General features: G+C 48.2%; 7 protein-coding genes across 7 annotated transcripts; 5 read left to right on the forward strand and 2 right to left on the reverse strand.

Moving 5' to 3' along the window:
* Positions 1 to 1,806: 1,806 nt before the first annotated feature.
* Positions 1,807 to 3,801, forward strand: EPUS_03045 (uncharacterized protein; the record flags this gene model as incomplete). Its single annotated transcript, XM_007802987.1, has 2 exons — positions 1,807 to 1,886; positions 1,980 to 3,801. 2 exons carry the CDS (start codon positions 1,807 to 1,809, stop codon positions 3,799 to 3,801), a joined length of 1,902 nt encoding a protein of 633 aa, XP_007801178.1.
* A 1,983-nt stretch (positions 3,802 to 5,784) lies between these two features.
* Positions 5,785 to 6,942, forward strand: EPUS_03046 (uncharacterized protein; the record flags this gene model as incomplete). Its single annotated transcript, XM_007802988.1, has 1 exon — positions 5,785 to 6,942. One exon carries the CDS (start codon positions 5,785 to 5,787, stop codon positions 6,940 to 6,942), a length of 1,158 nt encoding a protein of 385 aa, XP_007801179.1.
* A 73-nt stretch (positions 6,943 to 7,015) lies between these two features.
* EPUS_03047 (uncharacterized protein) lies at positions 7,016 to 8,509 on the reverse strand (the record flags this gene model as incomplete). The annotated part of the gene is made up of 1 exon (XM_007802989.1): positions 7,016 to 8,509. One exon carries the CDS (start codon positions 8,507 to 8,509, stop codon positions 7,016 to 7,018), a length of 1,494 nt encoding a protein of 497 aa, XP_007801180.1.
* Positions 8,510 to 9,285: 776 nt separating this feature from the next.
* Positions 9,286 to 13,599, reverse strand: EPUS_03048 (uncharacterized protein; the record flags this gene model as incomplete). Its single annotated transcript, XM_007802990.1, has 1 exon — positions 9,286 to 13,599. One exon carries the CDS (start codon positions 13,597 to 13,599, stop codon positions 9,286 to 9,288), a length of 4,314 nt encoding a protein of 1,437 aa, XP_007801181.1.
* A 303-nt stretch (positions 13,600 to 13,902) lies between these two features.
* On the forward strand, positions 13,903 to 14,192 carry EPUS_03049 (uncharacterized protein; the record flags this gene model as incomplete). Its single annotated transcript, XM_007802991.1, has 2 exons — positions 13,903 to 13,937; positions 14,018 to 14,192. The coding sequence occupies 2 exons, from the start codon at positions 13,903 to 13,905 to the stop codon at positions 14,190 to 14,192; spliced, it is 210 nt and encodes a 69-aa protein (XP_007801182.1).
* A 2,520-nt stretch (positions 14,193 to 16,712) lies between these two features.
* On the forward strand, positions 16,713 to 17,162 carry EPUS_03050 (uncharacterized protein; the record flags this gene model as incomplete). Its single annotated transcript, XM_007802992.1, has 1 exon — positions 16,713 to 17,162. One exon carries the CDS (start codon positions 16,713 to 16,715, stop codon positions 17,160 to 17,162), a length of 450 nt encoding a protein of 149 aa, XP_007801183.1.
* Positions 17,163 to 17,625: 463 nt separating this feature from the next.
* On the forward strand, positions 17,626 to 18,693 carry EPUS_03051 (uncharacterized protein; the record flags this gene model as incomplete). The annotated part of the gene is made up of 1 exon (XM_007802993.1): positions 17,626 to 18,693. One exon carries the CDS (start codon positions 17,626 to 17,628, stop codon positions 18,691 to 18,693), a length of 1,068 nt encoding a protein of 355 aa, XP_007801184.1.
* Positions 18,694 to 22,848: the final 4,155 nt, after the last annotated feature.

Raw genomic sequence — 22,848 nt, forward strand, 5'->3', positions numbered from 1 at the left:
GCACAGTGATACACTAGAACTTGTACAGGCACTTCGAGCAAAGAACAACACTTCAAATAAAGAGCTGTACGGGAGGACGCTGAAGACGCAATAGAGAAGTATCTTGAATATTTCTCATTGTGCTTCTGATGGATATTAGGAGGTCAGGACACCCTTAGTAATTTGCAGCTGTGCCTGTCCTCTCCTGCTTCAGATCCACAACATCGAAATCTCTTCCTCACATCAGCTTGACATATCTGCCACATCCATCTCTCCTCGCAATGCCGCGATCTCCAATGTCTGCAGACGAATGGGGAAAAGAACATCCTCGAGTTGGCAAAGGCCTCATTTGGCGCTGTTGAAATCAAGAATTTTGCCCAGGCATACCTGATGTGGCACACATGTACCATGGTTTTCAATCTCTGGAACATGTGCAGCGAAGACATTGACCTAGTCAATCCCAATCGTACCGAAAATCCAATGTGGTTCAGCGTTATGAAAGGCTGTCATCTGATGCTCATGGCCATGGACCCCAAGACCTTCCCTTTTCAACGCCCGATTGTCGCTCTTCACAATGTCATCAAGCAGACTTACAATTTGGGACGTTACATCACCTCCGAAGGATTCTTGCCACGCCCAGACTCTTGTTGTCGTCCATGTCCAAATATACAGGTGCCAGATGCACTTTGTCTGACAATCGAGTCACTTCACCAGCACGAGGTCACAACGTGTCCAAGTTAGGGCACAAGGCAGCAACCACACCAGCACTCGCGGCAAAGCCCAAAGAGCCCGCAGGAATCACTACAGACAGGTGTACTAAGCTGGGAGGCATGAGTATTGTTAGCGTGGATTAGTACTAGCCACTTGTCGATAAATACAAGGGCCTGGCGTCCACCAAAGCGCCTGTAAGTCTTGACCCCTCAGTGATGATAATGATTGACACTGATCTAGAAGCTAAATAAACTAATACTCTTTAGAAAGATGTATCTTCGTCAATTCTGTATCACATACAAATCTTCTAGCTTGGAGCTAACAATACTTACGCCTCCTACCACAGTACAGAGAATCCAGAAACAACCACAGCAGAGTCCCTAAGGTTTAAATTGACCTTAAGCCCGTCACAGTCCGCCGTACCTTTCACTTGCCGTCCAACTCACCTTTACCTACTCAGTCTATCGTCTTGTTATACGCTACGTCCCTGGCTGTCCTCATGAGGTCCTCGTATCTACGAGCTAACTCGTAGTAGCCGCCTTTGATTAGTACTGAATGAGGATATGGTGGAGCTTAATGGGTTTTACAAGCCTGTTTGAAGTCGACCTGTACCTGTGGTTGTATAAAGGCCATCAGAATTCACTTAAGATATCGCACGCTTCGCAGGAGAGCCAACTTGGTTTCTGTCTTTTCCACTATTAATGGCCTTCCCCTAGATTCTGTTATCTGATTTAGCTATGGTGAAAGACTTCCTTCGCTTTCACACACATGCCCGTCAAACTAAGCTGGCTTCAAAAATCGAGACTGACTCGATGGGGTACAATTAGTGAATGGTTCTTCGCTGGCTTTACTCGAGTTACTGAAGCGTTGGTCCTGCCGACATGAGGAGCGAAGTGTATCTGAGCTCCATCTACATTTTACAGCCTTTCGTCAATAACATTCATTGTATCCAACCTTCTCTGACAAGTCATCAGCGCTTTGCGAGGCACTTTATAAGAGACTTCGCACTAGTTAGACCTATATCAGCAAAAATCAACTTCCCCAAGATTCTAGATAATACGAAATTCCTGAACCAGCATGTCTTGTATAGGTGCTGATACAGGGCCAAATGGCTCAATGGCTCCGTACTTCAAAATGTATGACCAGCGTCCAGGGCTGGATAAGGGCTTCCGGCGACGTGCTAGCTCTTCGGCACAGTACGCTTCTGAAAGGAGCGGACCAATTAGACAATAGTTGCTCCCTAACAACCACATTCGCATCTCAACCATACTATCTGACCCCGACGACAGCCCGCTCCGAATCAGGCTACAAACCTACCAAGTCGATCATCTCCCCTTCTACCATGCTATATCTTATTGCTGGGGCGATGGTCCAGCCGATAGAGAATGTCGCTGCGACGATGACACCTCGGCGGGCAGTCTGTGGTTGAGCGATAATCTGTGGCAAGCTTTAAAGCAGATTCGTCGAATTGATGCGGATGTTCCATTATGGGCTGATCAGCTTTGCATTGATCAGCACAATGAAGAGGAGAAGACACACCAGGTGCAGCTGATGAGGCGGGTTTTTGGTAGAGCCTCGCAGGTTATTGTGTGGCTCGGTGTTGCGGATGCTCAGACAGCCCTGGCATTTGACCTTATCGACAATGTCGCGAAACAAGTTGTGGATCAGGTGAAGAAGCTGGGAAATAATTGGAAGCGGAATATTAGAACGGAATATTACCCGCTTGAAATAAGCCCAGCAGACTCTCCGGAATGGTCGGCTTTTAGGGGTTTATTCAGCCGTCCGTGGTTCTCCAGATTGTGGGTATTTCAAGAGGTCGTTTTATCTCAAGAGGCGCGCATAGTCTGTGGACAATTCTCCACATCTATCCAAAAGTGGACAATGATCTGTGAAGTGGCGGAAGCTCTCGACCGTCGAACTACGGACCACCTTGCAAATCTCAAGGAGGTGGACGGGCTCGCGGGCTATATATCAGTCTGCAACTCAATGAATTCTAGTTGGTTCAAAGCTACACTCATCCGCCAGGCAGCTCCTTATTGCTTCGAGCTGCTTAACTTGATGAGAGTCTTGGCGGGACAAAAAGTTTCACTACCTCAGGATCACGTGTACGCCTTGTTGGGAGTTGCTGAGGACGTGGAGCCACTGACGTTCCCTGTCAACTATTCGCAACCCTTTCGGGACTTATTTGTCTACATCACCAAGTTCTTTGTGAAGAGGTACTCTGACTTGTCCGTTCTCACACTGGTCAGCATTGGTCCTTCTTCCAAGGTAGCTAGGTCCGGACCAAGAGAATTGCCATCGTGGGTACCCGATTATCGTTTTGAGGCCCACCGATATAATGAACGACTCACCTCAGGCCCCAAAAGTGTGAAACATGGCCTTGATCGCCATTACAACTCTACAGGCTCGAGCCGAGCATCTGCCGTGCTTGAAAGAACCCTGACATTAGGCGTTAATGGTGTTTATGTGGGCACAATCCAGGTGTTATCGGAACCGGACAACAACTTGGAAGACGGTAAGGGTATTGGTGATAATGTGCTGAACGACGGACAGTGGTCGCAAATCGTAAATTCTTATGCGCCTGACAAAATCTATGGACCAACTGGTGAGCATATTAGCATAGCTTACGCGCGTTTGAGACTCACAGATTATCTCCCTGGCGAAAACGAGGCTGTACACCGCTCAGCTAGATTAGCGCCTCCTACAAGAATTCCAGAACCTAACCCGAGCTCGTTGATAAGCATACCCAATGGTGAGCCGCTTCTACGTTCCGATGCTGGAGACTTTATGACGGCTTGTATAATCCAATCCACGACAAGGCAGCGGCTTTTCATAACTGATTCAGGCTATATGGGCCTGTGTCATCAGAGTTGCGTACTCGGAGATCAAGTGTGGCTGCTAATGGGCGGTGACATGCCCTTCATCCTTCGTGAGCTCGACAACGAGCCCGTCACTCACCAATTTAAAGGAGAATCCTATGTACACGGCATCATGGATGGCGAGTATCTGCTCAACAAGTTCAAGAGCGGTGGCGAATTGAGCGACAAGGAATGGCTCAACAGCCTTGCAGATGCGCTGCCATTCGAGACCGAAAACCTGGTCCTTTCTTGAGGCTATCATTGATCCTACTGACCCAGATGGATCTACAGAAGACAGAGGTGTAAATATTTGAAAAAGTGGCTCTTGGACCAATATCTCTGCCACCTCAGGTAGACAGGGATTGTGGTGGAGCAGATTGCGGAGGCACTTCTTTCAGAGTATCAAGGCGTGGGCGCTGCCTTCGTCTTGTCAACCTCTTCAACACTTAGTTGCCGCTGACGCTCCTGGGCAGCTGGAGAGAGCTCCACCAGTGCATTGACAAGTGCTGTCATATCTTCGATTAGCTCGCAGAAGTGCCTCTCGTTGTACACTCGGTGCCGCCGAAAAGTGAGTTCTAGCCCAACGTTAAGCCGTCTCTGGTAATGAATGATGTACAGATTTCGTTGATCTGGTTCGATTATCTGGCTTCTCCAGCATCTTTTACCATAGTGACTTTAACCTCGTTTTCTGGGGGGACCTTGGTCAATCTCTATTTTTGCAACAATCTAGATTCAGATTGGATACTGGAACTCATTTCTCGGTGGCACCGAGTAAGGTCTAGCTTGGCTTCTGTCTGAGGCTAGTTTATTTTCGGCGCATGAGAGTTAGCTTTTATATCTTACTATACAATTGACCGAAGGCCGGGTTCCAAATCTGCATCAACATTAAACACAGCTATCTCTTCAGATGTGATTCTCTTTTATGGAGGTTTTGGTGTATGGGCGAAGAGCTCCCTGAGATCTTCTCGACCTTGTGTGCTTCGGCTAGAGAGCCGACTGAAATTTTGTAGCGGGTTTGGGTGCCATTTGGGGCATCTGTCTAACAATGCAAACGGAATTTCAACGACATACATCAAGCCTCAGAAGGATGTTTGGTAGGCGTTTCCAAAGCTGCGGATGAGTTGGCCGTAACTGAAGCAGTCATCAGAGACGCGGCATGAATCTAGAGATCTGAATCCAGAGCGTACATGAGGCCTTGAACATGAAAAATATGCTGAGGGGAGACATCGATATCATACACAGTTAGCGGGAATTCCCGCGTTGTGGAAGCAGAGTGATGCTTAGCGTGGCGCCCAACCCAAATCGGCTCGCACTAAAGCGGGTTAGACCTCAGCTGACTAAATGCCATTTGACGTCTCTTCGCAATAGACAGAACACGCCTCGCTTCTCCATGTATCAGTTGTTCCCTCTTGCCACCGCAATCACTCCACATGCGTCATTTTGAAGTATTGAGATCGAGATTTGGATATTCTGGCTGGCCTTAGAACTCTTTCCTTGCTTGAAGATGAAGAAGTGGAACCCTTTTTCTCGATCCAGGAGTAAGGAGAAACGCAATCACAGAAGTCATCAGCAGGGTAAGTTAATCTCTTTTGCCCACGTTGGAGATGGGCTTCAAGGTCATCTCAGAAGGAAGAGGAATAATTTCCCAAGCATGTTGTGGTTGCATGCGTCTTGTAGACTCAGGCGGCGAAAACCGAGCGAACGGGAGATCGATAGAAGGGGAACCAGAAATGCGGATTGGAAGTACACAATGTGTTTTCGATAATGCTATAAGAGAGTCGTTGTCGTTGCCGGCTAGCGCATAAAGAGAAAGTGAGAAGAGTGAAGGTTCTGGTGCAAGTACAGCCAAATTCACGGATAGCGAAGGAGGAACATGAGGGATGGATGTGTTCGCACTCATGCCGGCACCAATTCACTCTCGTGCTGAGAAGCCGACAATATCCATCGTTATTTGAGCTGGACAGAGAACAGCCCTGTATCCTTGCCTCCATCATCCTCAAGCACCATACAACCTACTTGTCTTGCCCTCTATCGCACAACATGCTCTTCAAGACGTTCCTCTCACTAGCTCTTGCAGTGATCTCCGCTGCCGTAGCCGCTGCCGAAGACAGATTCGTCTTTGCCCATTTCATTGCCAGTAGTCTCTACCTCTATTCCAAGAACATCCAGTTAACCCTTGTTCTAGGCTGGGAATGGCGCCCACATGTCTCACGAAGATTGGGTATCCGACCTCACCATGGCAAAAGCTGCTAAGATCGATGGCTTTGCGATGAACATTGCTGCTGGTGATCCCAATACCGACGCCGTCCTTGCCGCCGCTTACTCTGCCGCCGAAGCTGTCGGCGATTTCAAGATGTTCCTCTCTTTCGACTATCTCAGCATGGGCGCTTGGGGTATGGATCAAGTCATCAACAAGATCAACCAGTACAAGGCCTCCCATGCACAATTCAGATATAACGGCAAGCCGCTCGTTTCCACCTTCGAAGGTGTCAGCAACACCGGCGACTGGTCCGGCATCAAAAGCGCAACTGGTTGCTTCTTCATCCCTGACTGGTCTTCTTTGGGTCCTGCAGGTTTCGCGTCTCACCTGGAAACCGCCGATGGTGCATTCTCCTGGGATGCATGGCCTGATGGCGCTGAAGACAAAACCACCGAGGCCGATGAGCAATGGACGAACATGTTAAGCGGCAAGCCATTCATGATGCCTGTGTCACCTTGGTTCTACACCAACATGCCGAATTGGCACAAAAACTGGCTGTGGCGCGGCGACAATCTCTGGCATGACCGCTGGCAACAAGTCGTCCGCTTACAACCCGCGATGGTGCAGATCCTGTCCTGGAATGACTTTGGTGAATCTAGCTACATTGGCCCTATCCACCAAAGTTCTGTCCCGAAGGGTGCCGACTATGTGGTCGACATGCCCCACGAAGCCTGGTTGAAGTTCCTGCCCTACTACATCGACACCTATAAAACAGGCAGCAGCACTATTTCTTCCTTCAACAGTCTTGTTGCCAGCCCCGAAGAAGGGATAACATTCTGGTACAAACGCAATCCTGGCAAGGGCGGGTACAGTGGTGGTACTACCGGCAACAACCCGGCTCAAGGTCAGCCCGCCATAGCGCCAGAACTGGTCTCGCAAGACAATATCTTCGTCTCTGTCCTCGTCGCTGAACCGTCTGATGTCATTGTTTCCATTGGCGGTGCTGGTAGCAGTCTCCGCGCCACACACAGCGGCATCAATCACTTCTCTGTGACGTTGGATGGACGTACTGGTATGGTGAACTTCAAAATCCAGAGGAACGGGAGGGATATTATCTCAGCCACTGGCCCAGAGATCACAAATTCATGCAAGAATGGATTGGTCAACTGGAACGCGTTTGTGGGGTCGAACTAGATTGCCTGCCATTCTTGGAAACATAGATTTTTGTTCCTGTACAGTCCGGCCTCCCCGGTCTTATTTCAGCCCATCAGTCATTTCTCTGTGGCGCGATCACCGACAGCAGTTTGGCTTGGTTTACTAGGATCAAGCAGCTCATCTCGGGCGCTACCCAGGTGATGCAAGCCCATGGGTTGTCAAAGTCGTTGATGACTGACTCCGGCAGAGGCAGCGCATGAAAAGAGCCCCTCTGGCCTGGCTGCAGATCGAAGGAAGCAAGCATCGCAAATGGTGTCTTGCCGTAGTGTTCTGGATGTTGTTTTAGATTTTCCGGCGTTCCATTGAAATGCCACTTTGAATACAATTCCTTCAAATACTTCTTATCTCCCTCAGTGAACCTGTAGTATACCGCATCACTTGCCTCGAGTTTGCGCTGTGCATCTGGTGGGGCGTCGACCCCAACGGCGGCGATAGCAACTATTGCATTAAGGTTCTTTGCCGCGGCTATCTGCGCCGTGGCTAGTTGAGTACGACGGTCCTGGTCGGGAGCCTTCTTGCTGGCGTGTGAATCCATGCCTCCAAGGACATCGCCACCCGTGTCGACGACGATAATGCTGTCTACGTTCTCCCCGATAGCGCCTTCGTAGCGGTTGCGCCGCTGCTCATCTTGTGACTTGTCGTCAACCACAAGACGGACATTGTCGAAGTCGTCTACAATGGCATCCTCAACAAATCGTGCATTACCTTGATGATGGAGCTCTATCTTCAGGTCACCCTTCGAGCTCTCGAGTAGATTACATTTCGGATCATCTTCGTGCCAGACGCTTCGCCTTTCGCCAGCTGATGTTGATTTGGAGAGTAGGGCTCTGATGGATATGACTGCAGGCACTCTCATGATACGGTTAGCTTTCGTGAACAGCTTGGCCAGAGCTGCAGCTTGAATAACATCACTGCCACCACCGCCACCCATGAATGTACAAAATTCCATAGGCTGTTTCAAGGCCAGATTTTGGTGGCAGTGAAGATCCCTTAGAGATGTGATTTCTTGCAGACCTTCCAAGCTGATGTTTGGAGGGTGCTTCCACGAGGCCGCCATTCCCTGGTCATTGAAGCGGAGCTCAATATCATGCTGAGAACTCAGTTCGGCTTGTGTAATCAGGTTCGAGACATCTATCACAAGCGGATTTGTAGCATGCTGGCCCTTCTCTGCCCTTCTCGCAGCTTTAACAGCTTCGACTCGACCCTTTTCGAGCAGTCGTGCGAGGATCTCCAGCGCATCTGAAGGGTCTGCTACAGCATGCACCAGCTTCTCATGGCCAATGAGTTGGAGTGGGCGCTTGCCTTTGTGATCGTTCAGCGTGAGTTTGTCGTGTTTTAGACAAAGCTCTCTCTTGAACACCAGATGGAAGCCCGGCTCAAGGCTTTCGTAGCTATGGCGGACGCGATCGATGGACGATCCAAGGAGCCTGGCAATATGTTCGATGAGTAATTCCGCAACATCCTGCAGCTTGGACGAATATGGTAGAAAGCCGGCGTTAGAAAGTTGGGCGCCGCTCACGTCCGTTCCTTCGGCTGCTGGTGTCATAGCTGATTGAGAACGTCAAGGGTTCACAGCGTTCTGATTGCGCTGTTCTCTGAAATAGTTACATACAACTCCCTCGTAGTTGAGAGGTATAAGTTTGCTTGGAAGGGGGTTGCGCGAGTCTTATAGCTAACAATTACCGGTTGGGTTTATCATTTTTATCCGGCAGCCTGATAGCTGTCAAATTCTTATCGTAAGCTTTGATCTAATAGTTGCACTTACCTTGTGATAAGCCATGAAATTGCGAGCAGATTTGTAAACAAACGATGACGGAAGTGACTGGGTACTAATGATGCAAAACTTCATTCCAGCTGCTTTCGGAGAAGTAAACACAAAGGTTGATGGAAAATGACACGAGCAATGTCTGAGGTCCAAGCTTGATCAGGCTGCCATGACAGCCGATGGTCTACTGACATCACGGACGTCTTAATTGTAAGAGTCTGATGAGCCATTGGACAAGCATCGATGGTGGCTAAGGGCTTGAGTGACCAAGAAGGACAATATGAAATAGTCCGCAATACCGACGCCCTTCTACAACGACCGTGTGATCGGGGGCTTAATGACACCATATGAAGGTGTATTTTAGCAGTGGTTGGTATGGTATCTCAAATTTGTTGTTCCAGTGCCAAGGACTTTTCAGTGTCTGTACCGAAGCGCAACTTTCACAGCCGGCAGGTATACAAAAATGATGTTAAGGTCCATCTTTCGTATCCTTCTATCTTACTTAGCAAACGTGTGAGTGGACCACCTTACTCATACTTGTATTCTATCAGTATTGGTCATAGCGGTCTCCTGCCTTTGCTGCCAACAAGCCAGGTTCTTTTTTCGCTACCAGTGTGGTTTGTGGCCTCAGCATCAACTTCTATCTCAACGACAGTCTCCTTCATACCACTGACAACATGCACACTTTGAGCCAGACTTCGGAGGTCGACTTCACATGGTACCCTTGTGCCTTCTGAAGAAGGACCATCTCTTTCCAATGTCTCCACCTTATAGCACTTTACCTCAACAGATGGTAACAGCAAATTTCCTGTTCGCTGAGGCAAGAGGATGACAGGCATGGATTGCACCGGGTCTTGCGCAAGTAAGCGCCCTTTCCTCGTACCACCAATTGTCCAATTATCAGGTGGTGCCAGCACCTCAAAAGATATCTGCAGCTGGACATCTTTTTCAGTCAAAGACTCAGCTGCTGCCCAGTCCCGCGTGACTGAAATTTCCAAGTCAGCTAGCAGAGCCTCGCCAATTTTCACAGCTTCGGTTTGCCTGGAGTCGACGTAGAGTGATGCGGTAACAACAATTGGTGGCTTGGGAATGTCGACTGGAATCACAATCTGCCGGGATGGTGGGTCACTTCCACCCAAGTCGCTATAAATAGGTATGATAACATTGTGTTGATGCCATTCTTGAAGCCAGGTCTTTGCCAGACCGCTTGTTGTGATATCGAATCCCTTCAACACAGCCTCCCAACCAAGGTCCTCGAACGGCCAGATCTCGATTTCATGGCACAGACAGATAACCTCGAGATCCAGGGCTGACCACTGCGAGCGAAATGTCGACAGGAGATGTGCACACAACGGTTGGGCGAGGCTAGCAACGGGACCCGCTGTGACCGACGCTATGAAATGTTGCTCGATCACTTTGAGGACAACTTCATCGAGACAGCTGAATCTGACAGAGAGAGCTAGAGGAGGTTCTCCGTTTCTTAGCACAGAAGTAGGTTGTAAGCGTGTGAATTTGTACATTAGGCTTGCAGGCTGTTTTGGGAATACATCCATCGCGTCCTCGTTATCCGCATGCGATTCTATGCTGTAGGTTTCTTCTGAGCTCTGCATCTCGTACGTCCAGAGTCGTAGTGGGACAAGCGTTGCGGGGCTGATGGTGAAGCGTGAAAACAACGCATTTTCCTTGAAAAGGTCCTGGACATTAACGCTGACAGGAAGAATTGTGTTTATAGCAACCACACTGGAGTAAAGAAAGTTGCCTTTGGCTGTGGAGTACTCGATATCTAATCTGGCACTAATGACAGGTATGTCTGCATTTTCCACCGTGTAAGGGATCAAAAATTGGTACTCTGAGTCTGCTGGACAGTGTGTCACTTGAATTGCCTGCGTACTCTCTCTGGGACCTGTCAAGGATGGCGTTTCAAGGCCATCCGTTGCCTGAACTTTAGCATCATGCAAACGAAGTCTAAGACCAGGTGTGCCGGATTTCATCGACAAGGTACAAGCTTGAATCTCGTTCCATCCAGTCCGCATCTCAATTTGTATCGAACGAGGTTGTGCTAGATGTAGATAATGAGCAGGGCAAGCAGTTGCTTGCAGAGAACGAAATGGCGGATAGATGAAGAATCGCAACGAACGATGATGATTGAGCTTCGGTTGATCGACCAGAGCTGAAAACTTGTCTTTGTAGTTCTCTATGAAGAGGATATTGCCGATTTTCAACTCTAATTTTTCGATAACATACCAGCCAAAGATAGATAGATTAGAGTTGAGCTCAACTCGAATGGGTGAGTTGACGATCTTGATGGGGTGGCTATGCAAAGTGATTGTCGATGGAGTCGACTCGTGGGTCGACGAAAGTGTCATTTGAAGGCCATTAGGTACTTCAACACTGGCGCCAATGAAAGCTAAGTCCATGGAGATGAAGAAACCATCCCGATCTTGATGATGATGAATATACGGAGCTAATCTCCTTATAGAAAAGAAGTCACTGAACTTTGCGGAGACAGAACTTGTCAGATTCTCCGAGAACAACCAGAGTTCAGCTAGATATCTGTCGACAGAGGATAAAGGATATGTCTGCTGAGAGCGTCGGACTTGGCCCAAGAGTCTGAGGAGACTGCTGACATACTCACCATGACGACCAAGCTCCTTCATGCAACTCGCATAAAGCTCCAAAAACGTTGTTTCCAGGGCTGGCCATTGAGCGTCGCTATAGTAAGAGGCTATACGACCAAGGTAAGATGCTCCTGATTCGTATTCGCCAGCTTCATACTTCAACACTGCGAGTTCGGCGATGGCCTTCTCTGCAGAATTCGTCCTTTTCGCAACTAACAGATGACGGTAACTGAACGTGGTCAGACACCCGAACAGCATATTGAAAGACTTCTTAGAATGAAAGATGCTCCTAAGATCAAGATGTTGAAGACCATTAATGACGGGGCACATTACTTTCTCGGCAGCTTCTCCATTCGGGAGATGGGCTGTCTCCAGTGCCACATCCTGCACCTCGGCAAGCCCAGGAACACTCCATCGATTTGTCCAACCATGCTGGTCACCAATTTGTTGCACAGCTGCTCTTGCAAGCAGGTAAAGCTCTGCTCTTGCACCTGCTAGTTCCTCCGCGCCGGTCCTGCTCGCCAACGTGCTGCTCGGTTGTGCGAGCCCATTACCAGACCGAGCTGAACGCGCCGTCAAGTCTAACTTTATAGGACTTGGTGTCCGAGAGAAAGTCCTGGGCGAAGGCTCGATGGCAGATTTAAACGGATTTGACGCCTGGAAACGAGAACTCGACTTACTAATCGTCCGAGAAGGCATGGCTTCAGCTGACGGTAGGATCAAGCCGGGACTACTTGTTTGTGCCAATACTTGTAGCGATGATACGTACATCCAAGAGAGGATAAAATTTGAGATGACCGAGCTCCGAAAGTGTCTTTCATCTGTTGACATGACTTCGTTCATCTCCAGTGCCAATTCAAGGTCATGGCGCAAAGTACGTGTTCCATTCGTCACAAAGTCCAGTGTCCGTTGACAGGCATCAGCCAAAGGTAAAAATTGTTCCTCAAGCGCTGAATGTTCTGCTTGCGATTCTGATGGTTCATCTGCAACAGAACGTGCATTGGCACTTCTTAAAAGCAAATCCAGCTGCCGGGAAAAAATGTATAAACGGAAGTCGAAGATGGAAATGTCGTTTGCAAGAATGAGCTCCCGGAACGGACTTCTACTTGCGTCTAGAGGATAATCCCGACGTTGCAACCGCACAGCCGGGTCAGCATCCAGATCGAGATTTGGGCGGGCATTATCTCCAGTGCCCTCGTTCGTATCTTTTAAACATGCTTGAATTTTGTCCTTCAGTTCGTCACTGTACGGAAGAAATCTACCGCCATGGTCAGAGCCTTTAACTTCCAATTGTTCGTGAATAATGATATCCAAGCCATGTGCCAGCTCGTCATAAACGACAAGTGCGTCCTCGAAAAGACCCACATTCTCAAACCCCCTGGCGAGACCCTCCTTAAGTACGAAGAAGGTATTGAAATTCCAGCCAGGTAGTATCCGCTGACTGTCTTTTTCCTGGATGTCTTCTTCATACTGGCTGACTCGAAGATCGAACGAGGAAAGGATGGTCAATTTGAGTTTCTCTACAAGATCATGGAATTGTTCCTGCATCTCAACGGATATCTGCTGTCCCGCATTTGGAACGCTTATTTGAGCGACACGCTCAACAGCTGATTTCGAGGACCCATTGAAATCCGCACGAAGTTTCTCGAATACGTTTGAGGAGCCCTTGCCTGGCCATTTCGACTTGTTAGTGATGCTGTCTGAGCTATCTGTTGTGCCCAACCGAGCCTCTTTCGATTTCCGTAACTGGGCTGCAGCAGGTGTTTCCGGGAAGACCACATGAACAATGAGCCATTCGAAGGCATCGTGTTTTTCCTGATTACTTGCTGCTGTTTTGCTTTCTGCCTGCTGTGCAGTGCTCTTAATCCATTCCCTTATTTGCTTCCGGCAGGTTGCTTTATAAGTCTCATTGTCATCGCATCTGAGCAGATATATCTTCAAGTAGGGTGTTTGACGCAGGCCTGGTATCTGATGGCGCCTTTCAGGTACGGAAGTGGTCTCATTTCCATCTTTAATAAGGTCCACATGCAGGGTGTTAATCGATCTCAGGGGCCGGTTTGGAGACTTCCAGTGTAGATTACGCAAGGGCAAATATTGAAGTAAAAGTGGTTTGAAGGTCGAGAAAAGGTCCGAAGGGTCGACGCATTGAGCTGTCCCACGAACATCGTCAGTATTCGATTTCTGCGGAATGGCAGAACAATGTTTCCTACCTGTCACCTTGCTCGAGCTTGTAGGAAGTGAGCTGCGCTCCATGATCTACCCTTACGGCGGGGTAACTGAACTACAGGATTGAAAAGCATTGTGAAGAGCTTTCTTCTCACATTCTGCAGGGCAAAAACTTCACTTATTCTGATCATTTCCAAGAACAGTTGCATGAGGTATGTGTTGAAGTCTCCTTTGCGCAGGCTTGGCAGTTACCCAAGCTTTGATCGCGTGCCAATCTGGAGCTTTGTCCATTTCAGGAACATTTGGTTACATGACCTTCGACTGGTATCGTTGTACTACTAGTCCGCCCGCTGCCTCCTGTACTCAGTGCTACGAAGATCCCGTGCTGTCATGTCCTCAGTTGCTCAGCCCTGGCTTATTTCCAAGTATGATTTGTGGCCTCCAGGTGTTCTTCTCGCCCATTGGACGCCCGCTGCATATATCGTCACTAACTACAGCGAAGCAGATTCTTCGACCCCATATTTGCAATATGTGTGGGAACCACAGCCGCCGCAATCCGTATCCGACGAGAGCAGCTCGCAAAATATCCAGACCAGGATAATGACTTCGCTAGTCTGTGGAAGAAGGCACAAAACATGGGAAAGGGCTACATTACCACATATCGAGATGGCAAGGATTGAAGAAATGCTGAGTCTCTCAAGTCAGCAGACCGCAAGGACCTTGAATCCACACCCGACACTCACAAGGATGTCTTTTGGATCACCGCGGGAGCTGCCCACTCGCTTCTCACTGACTGCAACAAGAAACAGTGGCCATCCTGGCGAGCCCCTGGCTGGACGTCATGAAGAGATTGACACCACCTCATGCTTGGATGCTCGAGATATTCCACAATTTCGGGGGATTTTCACTGCCGCCTTTGACACAAAGCTGCTTCACCACTTCACAATTCTAAGTTATCATTCAGAAATGGAGGTGAAGATCCAGTAGCTTCAACTTATCACAACATCCTCTTTGTTTCGGGAACAATTGACATACGAGTTCCTATACGTCCTTTTCACAAAGCGGGATTCATTGAGCTTTAGTCAGTGAACCTATGACGAGGTATACGCGTGAGAGTTTATCAACGGGCAATAAGCGATTGCTTTGCTCCAAAATCCATATGGTTCGACCCGCCTTGTTCCCGCCTCTATTCAACAGACCCTCCAGGCTGCTCTCCTGGCTATCCGCTTAGTCATATCTTTTCAGAGTGTTGCTTTTGTTCGCCCTGAGGCAAATAAAGGCGATTTAAAGGTCAACGGAATCCATGCACACTGATCATACCTGAACGTCTCTGTTCCACAATAAAACTTCAGATCCTGTCTGCAGAGTTTCCGTTACGCCCAGGGATGACCCTACAGGCTAAAATTACCCCTCCCAGACCCTTGTCGGCATGGCACCACTCCCTGTGCCGCCTGGCCCTCTAGGTGCCAAAGCTCCATAAGACTGACAAAGCTTCACAAGGGGATAACACTAGCTCTTCATGATGATTCCAAATTCCATGGATAGGAAAACCTACTCCTTGACCAAACGGAATGCACAGAGAAGCCATGGTATTCCCCCGCGCTTACACTTCGTATCACGATGGCTTCAGAATTCTATTTTCTACTTCTTTTTTGATTCAAACTGTCTTCCCGTATTTGCATCCCATAAACACGTCCCAGACCCATCCTTGCATAAGACTCGGCTGAATAGGCACAATGACTACGAAAGGAAGCTGCTTATGTGGTGAGATTAAGTATGAATTCGAAGGTATGCCTAACTTTGACACCATACTCCATGCATTTTTGCAATCATTGGTCTCGCTAGAATCCAAACCTTGGCATGTCAAGGAGATTCCGGTGTCACCGTTCAACATCAAGTCCTCCAATCTGTCACCCACCATTTCCAATCACTGATGCAAAGACTCACAAATACCCTCAAATTTGCAGGAGAACCCGAGGTGAAAGCCCTTTGTCACTGTGTAGACTGTCAGAAGCACGCCGGAAGCGCCTACTCTACCAACGTTGTTATCAAGGATGACCAGTTCAAACTGACCTCTGGCACTCCAAAATCATATGACGCGGTGGGCAACTCTGGAAAAGTGAACAAACACTTCTTCTGTGGGAACTGTGGCAGCAGTGTGTTCAATAAGCTGGATGTGATGGAGGGGATGACTGTGATTAAGGCAGGTGGATTGGATGATGGGAAGGCGGATCTAAAGAATATCGGAGTAGAATTCTACGTTAAAGATAGGGTTTCATTTGCGAAGGAGGTGGAGGGTGCGAAGCAGGTGCAAATGTTTGGATGACAAGTTCTGCTGGTTGCGGGTTTGGAAAAGAGCAGCACTGTTCTCACTTAGAACAATAAATCAGAATTCCAGCTTGAAAGATGTTCCATTCCAAATGTGAACTGTGCACTAATAATTATCACTGCTCATGAGTGTGTACCCCGTCGGCCTTAATTTGATTTGTAACAAGCAAAGGAGCAAGGCTATCTGATCAGTATTTAGTACTTACTAAGTGAGTAGTCAGCTACTACATACTACGATGCAGAGGAGCTATGCAAGTTGGCTGGCACTGGCTTTGGCGACCCGGTATTCCTTGGCGATCAAAAAGTGGCGTGTGAAAACTCAACAAAACCTTACTCTACTGCACTCTTGCAGATTGCTCAAAAGGCCGTCTGTAGGTAGAAGCACTTCTTGTCCTCTACGACCTCTACCAATAATCCTCCTCCACCCACTCTGAGCTACCATGCGTAGACAACATTAAGAGGAAAAGCCTCAAAAAGAGTTATGAAAAGGCAGCCACAATTCTTCTCCTCGTGCCCGTTAGTGGATTGAACGAGAAGCAATGCATCAAAATGAGAACAACTACTAGCAGTGTCCAGGGGCTTCATGGCCCTGGGAACACAGGTTGCTATATAGGATCTGGCAGGCTGTGGTGTTAAATATCTGGCTTTTCTCTTCGACGTTTCTACCCCCGCATGTGCCCACAAGGAGATGCTGTGGTGTGCAGGAGTCCTTCCAAGGTCTGACCGTGTACTTCACTTATTCCTTCCCTGACTATGCCTTGTTTCCCTCAAGTATTTTCACGCCATACAACTGCATCATCATTCCACTGGCCTCCACCCCAACAACCCAGCCTTCAACCGTCCCCTGCTTAACACCAAGCATTCAAACCAAAATGTGCCGTGAGACATTGCTCATCTATCCCCGGTGTGGACATGTCAAATCCTCTATGGGTATCATCTACCACTGTCCGTCCTGGGCTGCCAAAGGCCGCACCTGCCTCAACGACATAGGTCTGACCTTCAAGGACTACACTTTCATCATTGAAGACACACGTACTCAGCGCTTCCTTGACAGCCACGAGACTTCCATTCCTGGTGACTGGAAGACAGAAATTGCCCTGGGGTACAAGGGGTACTGCAACAACTGTGTGGAAGGGAGGACAGAACCGAGAAATGAGCGTCAAAGGCAGGATTTCCTTGATGTGTATCTGGGAGAGTATGAAAGATGGGGAAGGGAGGCAGAGAAGAGGAAGAAGATGGCGGTGGAGCAAGAGAGATTGATCCAGAATTTTAGGACGCAGAAGAAGGGAGAGACAGAAGCATGCACAACGGAAGCGGAGTGAAGGATGAAAATGACAGAGGCTTTCCTGAAGACTGCAACAGGTTTCCGAATCACTGGCATACAGTTGTCTAAAGACCAGGACAAGTGTCTGAATCACAACCTTGTGGGTGGTCGCCAATAACTGGACCAGGGTGACTCCAGTAACCTATTGAAGACAGTTGGTACCATGAATATTTGCTTTCGTTGAGCTTCGTTGTGTTCTGCAGCCTCCTTAGCTTCTCTTGACTCCACGTTCCAAATTTCTACTTAACACAACCTCCACTCCACACAACCGATCTCAACGCCTACACTACAACATAGTTTCTGTACCAACAAAGGTCTGTGAGCGTGATATTCCTCTCCTCCTTGCTATTACATGCTTCCGCCTTGCTCCGCATCGTGCCGCTAGCAGCGGCTTGCACTATACATCTTTCCTAAATTCTCACTGTAACATTACTAACCCGTCATATCAGCAGGACATCAAGATGTGTGTGATCCGGGAATTCAGCTGCGAGCATACATCAAAGGTCGAATGTCAAAATTCCAAGACCCGCTTGATCACCCAGTCTGATATGGAGGCTGCAAGCGCTATCAGCGACGTGGAAGATGACCCCTTTGTTGACACCAATACCAAAACTCCGGCGACCAACACCAAAGACATCAAAGATCAGCGCCCCCTTCGCGGCCACTTCAGCTCAAGCCCCCTACCTCCGCCCATGTTCTTGCTTTCCCCATCAAAGTCTGGCGTCGAAGCAGATCACATGGCCGCTAATCTCCAGGACACTTCCTGCGGCTTGGGCATTAAGAAGAAAAAGATCGACAGCGAATGCCACGACTGCATGTTGATGAGAGCAAGGGAAGACACTGCCGTTCTGGAAGATGAGCGTCTTGCAGCAGAGAGGCTTCGCGAAGAAGTCAAACAGCATGAGGATGTCAACCGCCTTGCACAAAACGGGCGCAAGCAAACTAAAAGCGGCACTGGCACCAGTGGCAGAGCTGGCAGAGACGGCGGCATTCCGGTATTGGCAGCTGAGCGCGAAAATCCACCCAGAGGGCCACCACGAGGTCTACCACCCGGCTATGCTGCTCGTGGCACTTCAGCTCGAAACTCTGTAATGGTTCCCGACATGCCTCCCGCAAACAACATCCAAGCGAGAAATACACCCCACTCCTACCCAAATTACTTGCCGAATGTCTACTACGACAACACCACCACCACCGTTCACCAGAGTACCGGAGTCTACCATGCCACTAGATCTGCCCCCGCGCCTATGTACAATCCCATGATCAGCGGAGTGGGTCCGTACAACCATGTCCACCAGCCATTGCTGGCACCACAGCCACAGCACGCTTATGCGATCCCGATCCTGCAATATGGCGCTCCCGCTGCAGAAACCTACCCGCAATTCTTCAACACCCAGATGCCGATGTTGGAAATGGAGATGGAAACGGAGACGAGCATGCAATACCAGGTCCAGGTACAGGATGTCTACGAGCAGTATGGCTATCCGCAGATGGATGCTCAGGAGTTCTGGTACGTTCCCCGTATGTGAAGGCGGTGTGAGCGTGGGTGAGGAGCGGGAAAATGAGGCGTTCACAAGTCACATCGAATGGTGAAAGTTTGTGCTTTTGCGTGAGGCAAAAAGGTAAAAATGTCACTGAAGTGGGTGACACAGTGTACAACTTGGTGATTTTTCAGTGAGCGGCCGAGCGGAGAAGTCACTGAATCACGGTGACAAACAATGAATCACGAATAGTGGTTGAATCGTTCACAAGCAAAACAGCTTCAGCGTTGATGAGGGTTAATGTGGCCGGTAGGGCAGCCTTCAGTTCTCAGATGCCAAGTCACGAGACAGGATACTAGCTTAAGCTAACACTTTGCTTTCATGATGTTTCCTTCCGCCCCTGTTACACTCATCGCGTAGTAGAGCACAGACACTAAAGTAAGCTACTGTTGCTCTTCTGAAAGCCATCCCATGCCGCTGAAGGTATTTCCAATCTCATACATGGGTATACTTTACCTGGGTGAGTATTATCCTTGAAGGTTTTTTATTTAACCTGGAAGTCTAGTTTTATAAAGTGATAATGAAGCTGGCAACATGACCGATATTGCTTTTGTCCTGTAGCGCCAGAAAGCAAGAGAGACCTCACCCAGCTGAGAAGAGGAAGTTTTCTATATACCTCCAGTCGTGGTTCTGCCGGTGGGATGATCCATGATCCATGATATCTGCAGTGTCCTCAAGGCCAGATCCGAAGTACTCAAAGCTTGCATGCCCATCGTGCCACGTGTCTTAGCCACTGGCAGGTTACCTGAAGGAGATCGATGTGGCTGGCAGCATATTGCGATCCAGGAACTATGACGCGGATTTCTTGGGGTCAGGGGAGATTTTCTTGCCACGGCAAAGCAAATGCGCTTATGGTTATTGCTATTGGATGAAACGAGCGAACCTTGGGGCTTGTCGTTTTCTCTGTAGCTGGTGCAACTTGTTGCCCATGGGTTCTGATTAATGATAGGTTTTCAAGCCATCTTTTGTTTTTAGGAGTAGTGACATCAAGAATCATGTCGTAATGATGCATCATGAGCGCCATCAGCATATATCGGCATCCCATCGCCTCACTAAAATACTCTACTCGCTTACCCGAACCCCAGAGGCCACGAGTATGACTGCAATGAGACAGGATCAACTTCAATAGTCAGAGCGAACTCAACTTGTGGGAATGACTTCAATGATCCAGGATCGCTTCACTTTGTCTGAATGTAACAGTGGAATTGCGAAGATAGGATGGTCCGCGTACAGAAGAGGAGAGAAGAGGCAAACCTTAGAGGTACTACCTGTACATTACTTCGTGTGGCCAGACACCACAAAAGCAGCACGATTCTGCTGCAGGATTCAACAGCGAATGCGCATAGATAAGCCATCCTTGATACCGCACCGCTTGTAGCACAATATCTGTCAGCTGCTGCGATCGATATCTGCTCTCAATGCACTTTTAGTTTGCCCAAAATCACCTTGATACTCTTTTGTATTGCGCGCCGTAACATGAGAAATGCACATTGCAGAAAGAAAGATGCCAAAACGTACCGAGATGCCGTATAGCATGTTCTCCAGCTTTCAGCTCATCTGCAACGTCAATATCATACTACATATGTTTGCACATCGTAGCCGTGCCAATAGCAGATCGCAGCACAATGGTCGTGTATGAATTGCCTCACCCAGCACTTGATGCATTAGAGTGTTTGTGCAGTGCGTGATTTCTCGTCTGGAACAATTGCAATTGCCATAACTGTAAGAGGCTGGATCGACCCCTCTCAATGATAACGCCATATCCCTACTCTTCATTTTTCTCATACATTGGCCTTCTCATTCCTTCGTAGAACTTTTCATCCCTTGCCTTCGCTCAACCGCAATCCTCCTTTCATCTACTTTGAATCACATATAACATTGGTGCACCTTATACCACGATTTCATCCCACTCACTCACCACCAGAGAATGAGAAGCCAGGATTATAGCTATGGCCAGGACGATTCTTCCGAAAACCCCATTGCTAACTTTCGGAAGGCTATTATGGTCTTTTCATCATGCGTAATGTGGCAAAGCTCTGTGACAGGCGTGGCCATAAACTTAAAGAAATCCTCAACACAGCACACCTGGGCGAGTGGCTGAAGACCACAGAAGCTTGTGCGAGTTGACTCTGAATCGAAGTTCCCAGGAGTACGATGTCGTCGGCGATCTAAATAATCTGGGGACCTTCATCCCTTCTTTTGTCGTCTTCAGCGACGCTAATCGACAGCACTCAAACCTGCATAAGGCCCCAGCCAGGGTAAGTATCCATCAAATCAAACAAAGCAAGTCGAAGCCCTGATTTGCTTTGTTTGACTGGTTTGTCAAATCAAGTCAAATCTCAGTAAGCAATATATTTTTAGTGATTTATTTCAATGCTCGTCCAGGTTGAGTGTCCGCCAAGACTATAATTATTCTATCGAAAATATCCTTGATTATTACACAGTCTTTTCTGTCAGGATTCCAGTTTGACCAATTTGTCAAATTCAAGAAGGCTGATTTGCTTTGACGAAAGCACCGATTTTATTTGATTTGTTTGACTAATTGGATTTGATGAACACAATGTTTGGGAGTCTCTAACAAAGCCAGTGGACTACCCGTGCACAGAGTCGCTGCCCTCGAGGAGGACATTGCATTGAAATGTAGATACTAGTAGTCTTGGGCGGACAGGGAAGGGATCAATTGGGCAACTGATACGTTTCAGCGCTTGAACCTGCTGAGAGATATGGGAATCGGATTGGAAAGTTGTTTCTAGAAAGATGTAGGCAATGAATCCCAGAATGCGTTGTTGAAGTAACGGAAAGGTGTGAAACCTGTGAATAGAGTGAAACAACTGGTCCGAAGCTTTGCGGGCGGGGTGACAACACATCATGTGGCACATAGAAAGCAGAACCATCAGGGGTTCGTCTTGGCACGGGCCAGAAACGCCAAGACAAAACCCCCTTGAACACTGCGCAGAAGCCTCAAGAAACAAAAGATATAGTTTATGAAAACACGTAGCCGTTCCAACATAAGGGAAGGGGATGGCTTAATATGCATGAAGAGTTCATTTGAGTATTGTGTGTTTCACACTTTCAGCATCTGCCCGCTTCAGCGAAACGCTACAAACTCCCCTTTTGTTGAGGGAGATGAAGCCCTCGCCTGAGGACCTTCTCTCACGGGCTGAGTCTATCTTTACTCAACCCTTTGGGTTGAGAGGTGCACAGATTGGGCTCTTTCATGTTTTTGCTTCATGTTTTAGGTGGAGGAAAGACAGGTGGGGGGGAGGAGTCGAGTCACAGCATTGGAGTGACTTTTCCTTTTTTTTTAGTTTTCGGTTTGGGCTGCATTTACTCAGCTAAATGATACCTAGACGAATATTTTAGCTGCTGCCGCTCAGTCGAGAGCAGCGTTGATTCAGCATTAAGCTCTTCGCGTCATGCTCTTGAGAGCTGTGAAGGCACGAAATTACACAACGTAACGCCCTGCGAGAAGCTGGGGGGCCTCTGTGGTTTTGAGGAATACAACTACAGCCCCGCGCGAAAGTATCCGGCCAAAACGCGTCATTTTTGAACACGCGTTTTTTTACACCCTTTTTCAAACAACTACCATGGCTCAACGCAAGGCTTTGGCGCCTCTTGAAATCAATAGAAGCTATGGCAAAGAGCTATCTCCATACCAACGAGGTCAAATTTCGGCGTACAAAGCCCTAGGGCTCACAAGTCGAGAGATTGGTCAAAATCTGCATTGCGGCAAATCCACTGTTTCTGATACCATTGTTCAAAATCCACTACGCAACAACAACAAAAGCTTGCCTCGTTCAGGACGTCCTCAGGCCTTAAATAGGGTCCAAAAACGCAACATTTTACGCATTATTCGTATCAATCTGAAGATTACTTATCAAGCACTTCAGTCCGAAGTTGGTACTAGTGTTCATCGAAGGACTATTTATCAAATACTCAAAAACGAAGGCATTACCAATTGGATGGCCAAAAAAAGACCTCTATTGACTCCGCAATTGGCTGCTAAACGACTTACATGGTGTAAAGAACGACGAAATTGGACGTGGGCTGAGTGGAGCAAGATCATATTCAGTGATGAATGTTCGCTTGAAAGAGGCAGTGGGGCGCGTCGAACATGGGCCTTTCGTACACCACAACAACGTT

The sequence above is a fragment of the Endocarpon pusillum genome (assembly GCF_000464535.1).
Source record: "Endocarpon pusillum Z07020 unplaced genomic scaffold scaffold189, whole genome shotgun sequence".
Lineage (NCBI taxonomy): Eukaryota > Fungi > Ascomycota > Eurotiomycetes > Verrucariales > Verrucariaceae > Endocarpon > Endocarpon pusillum.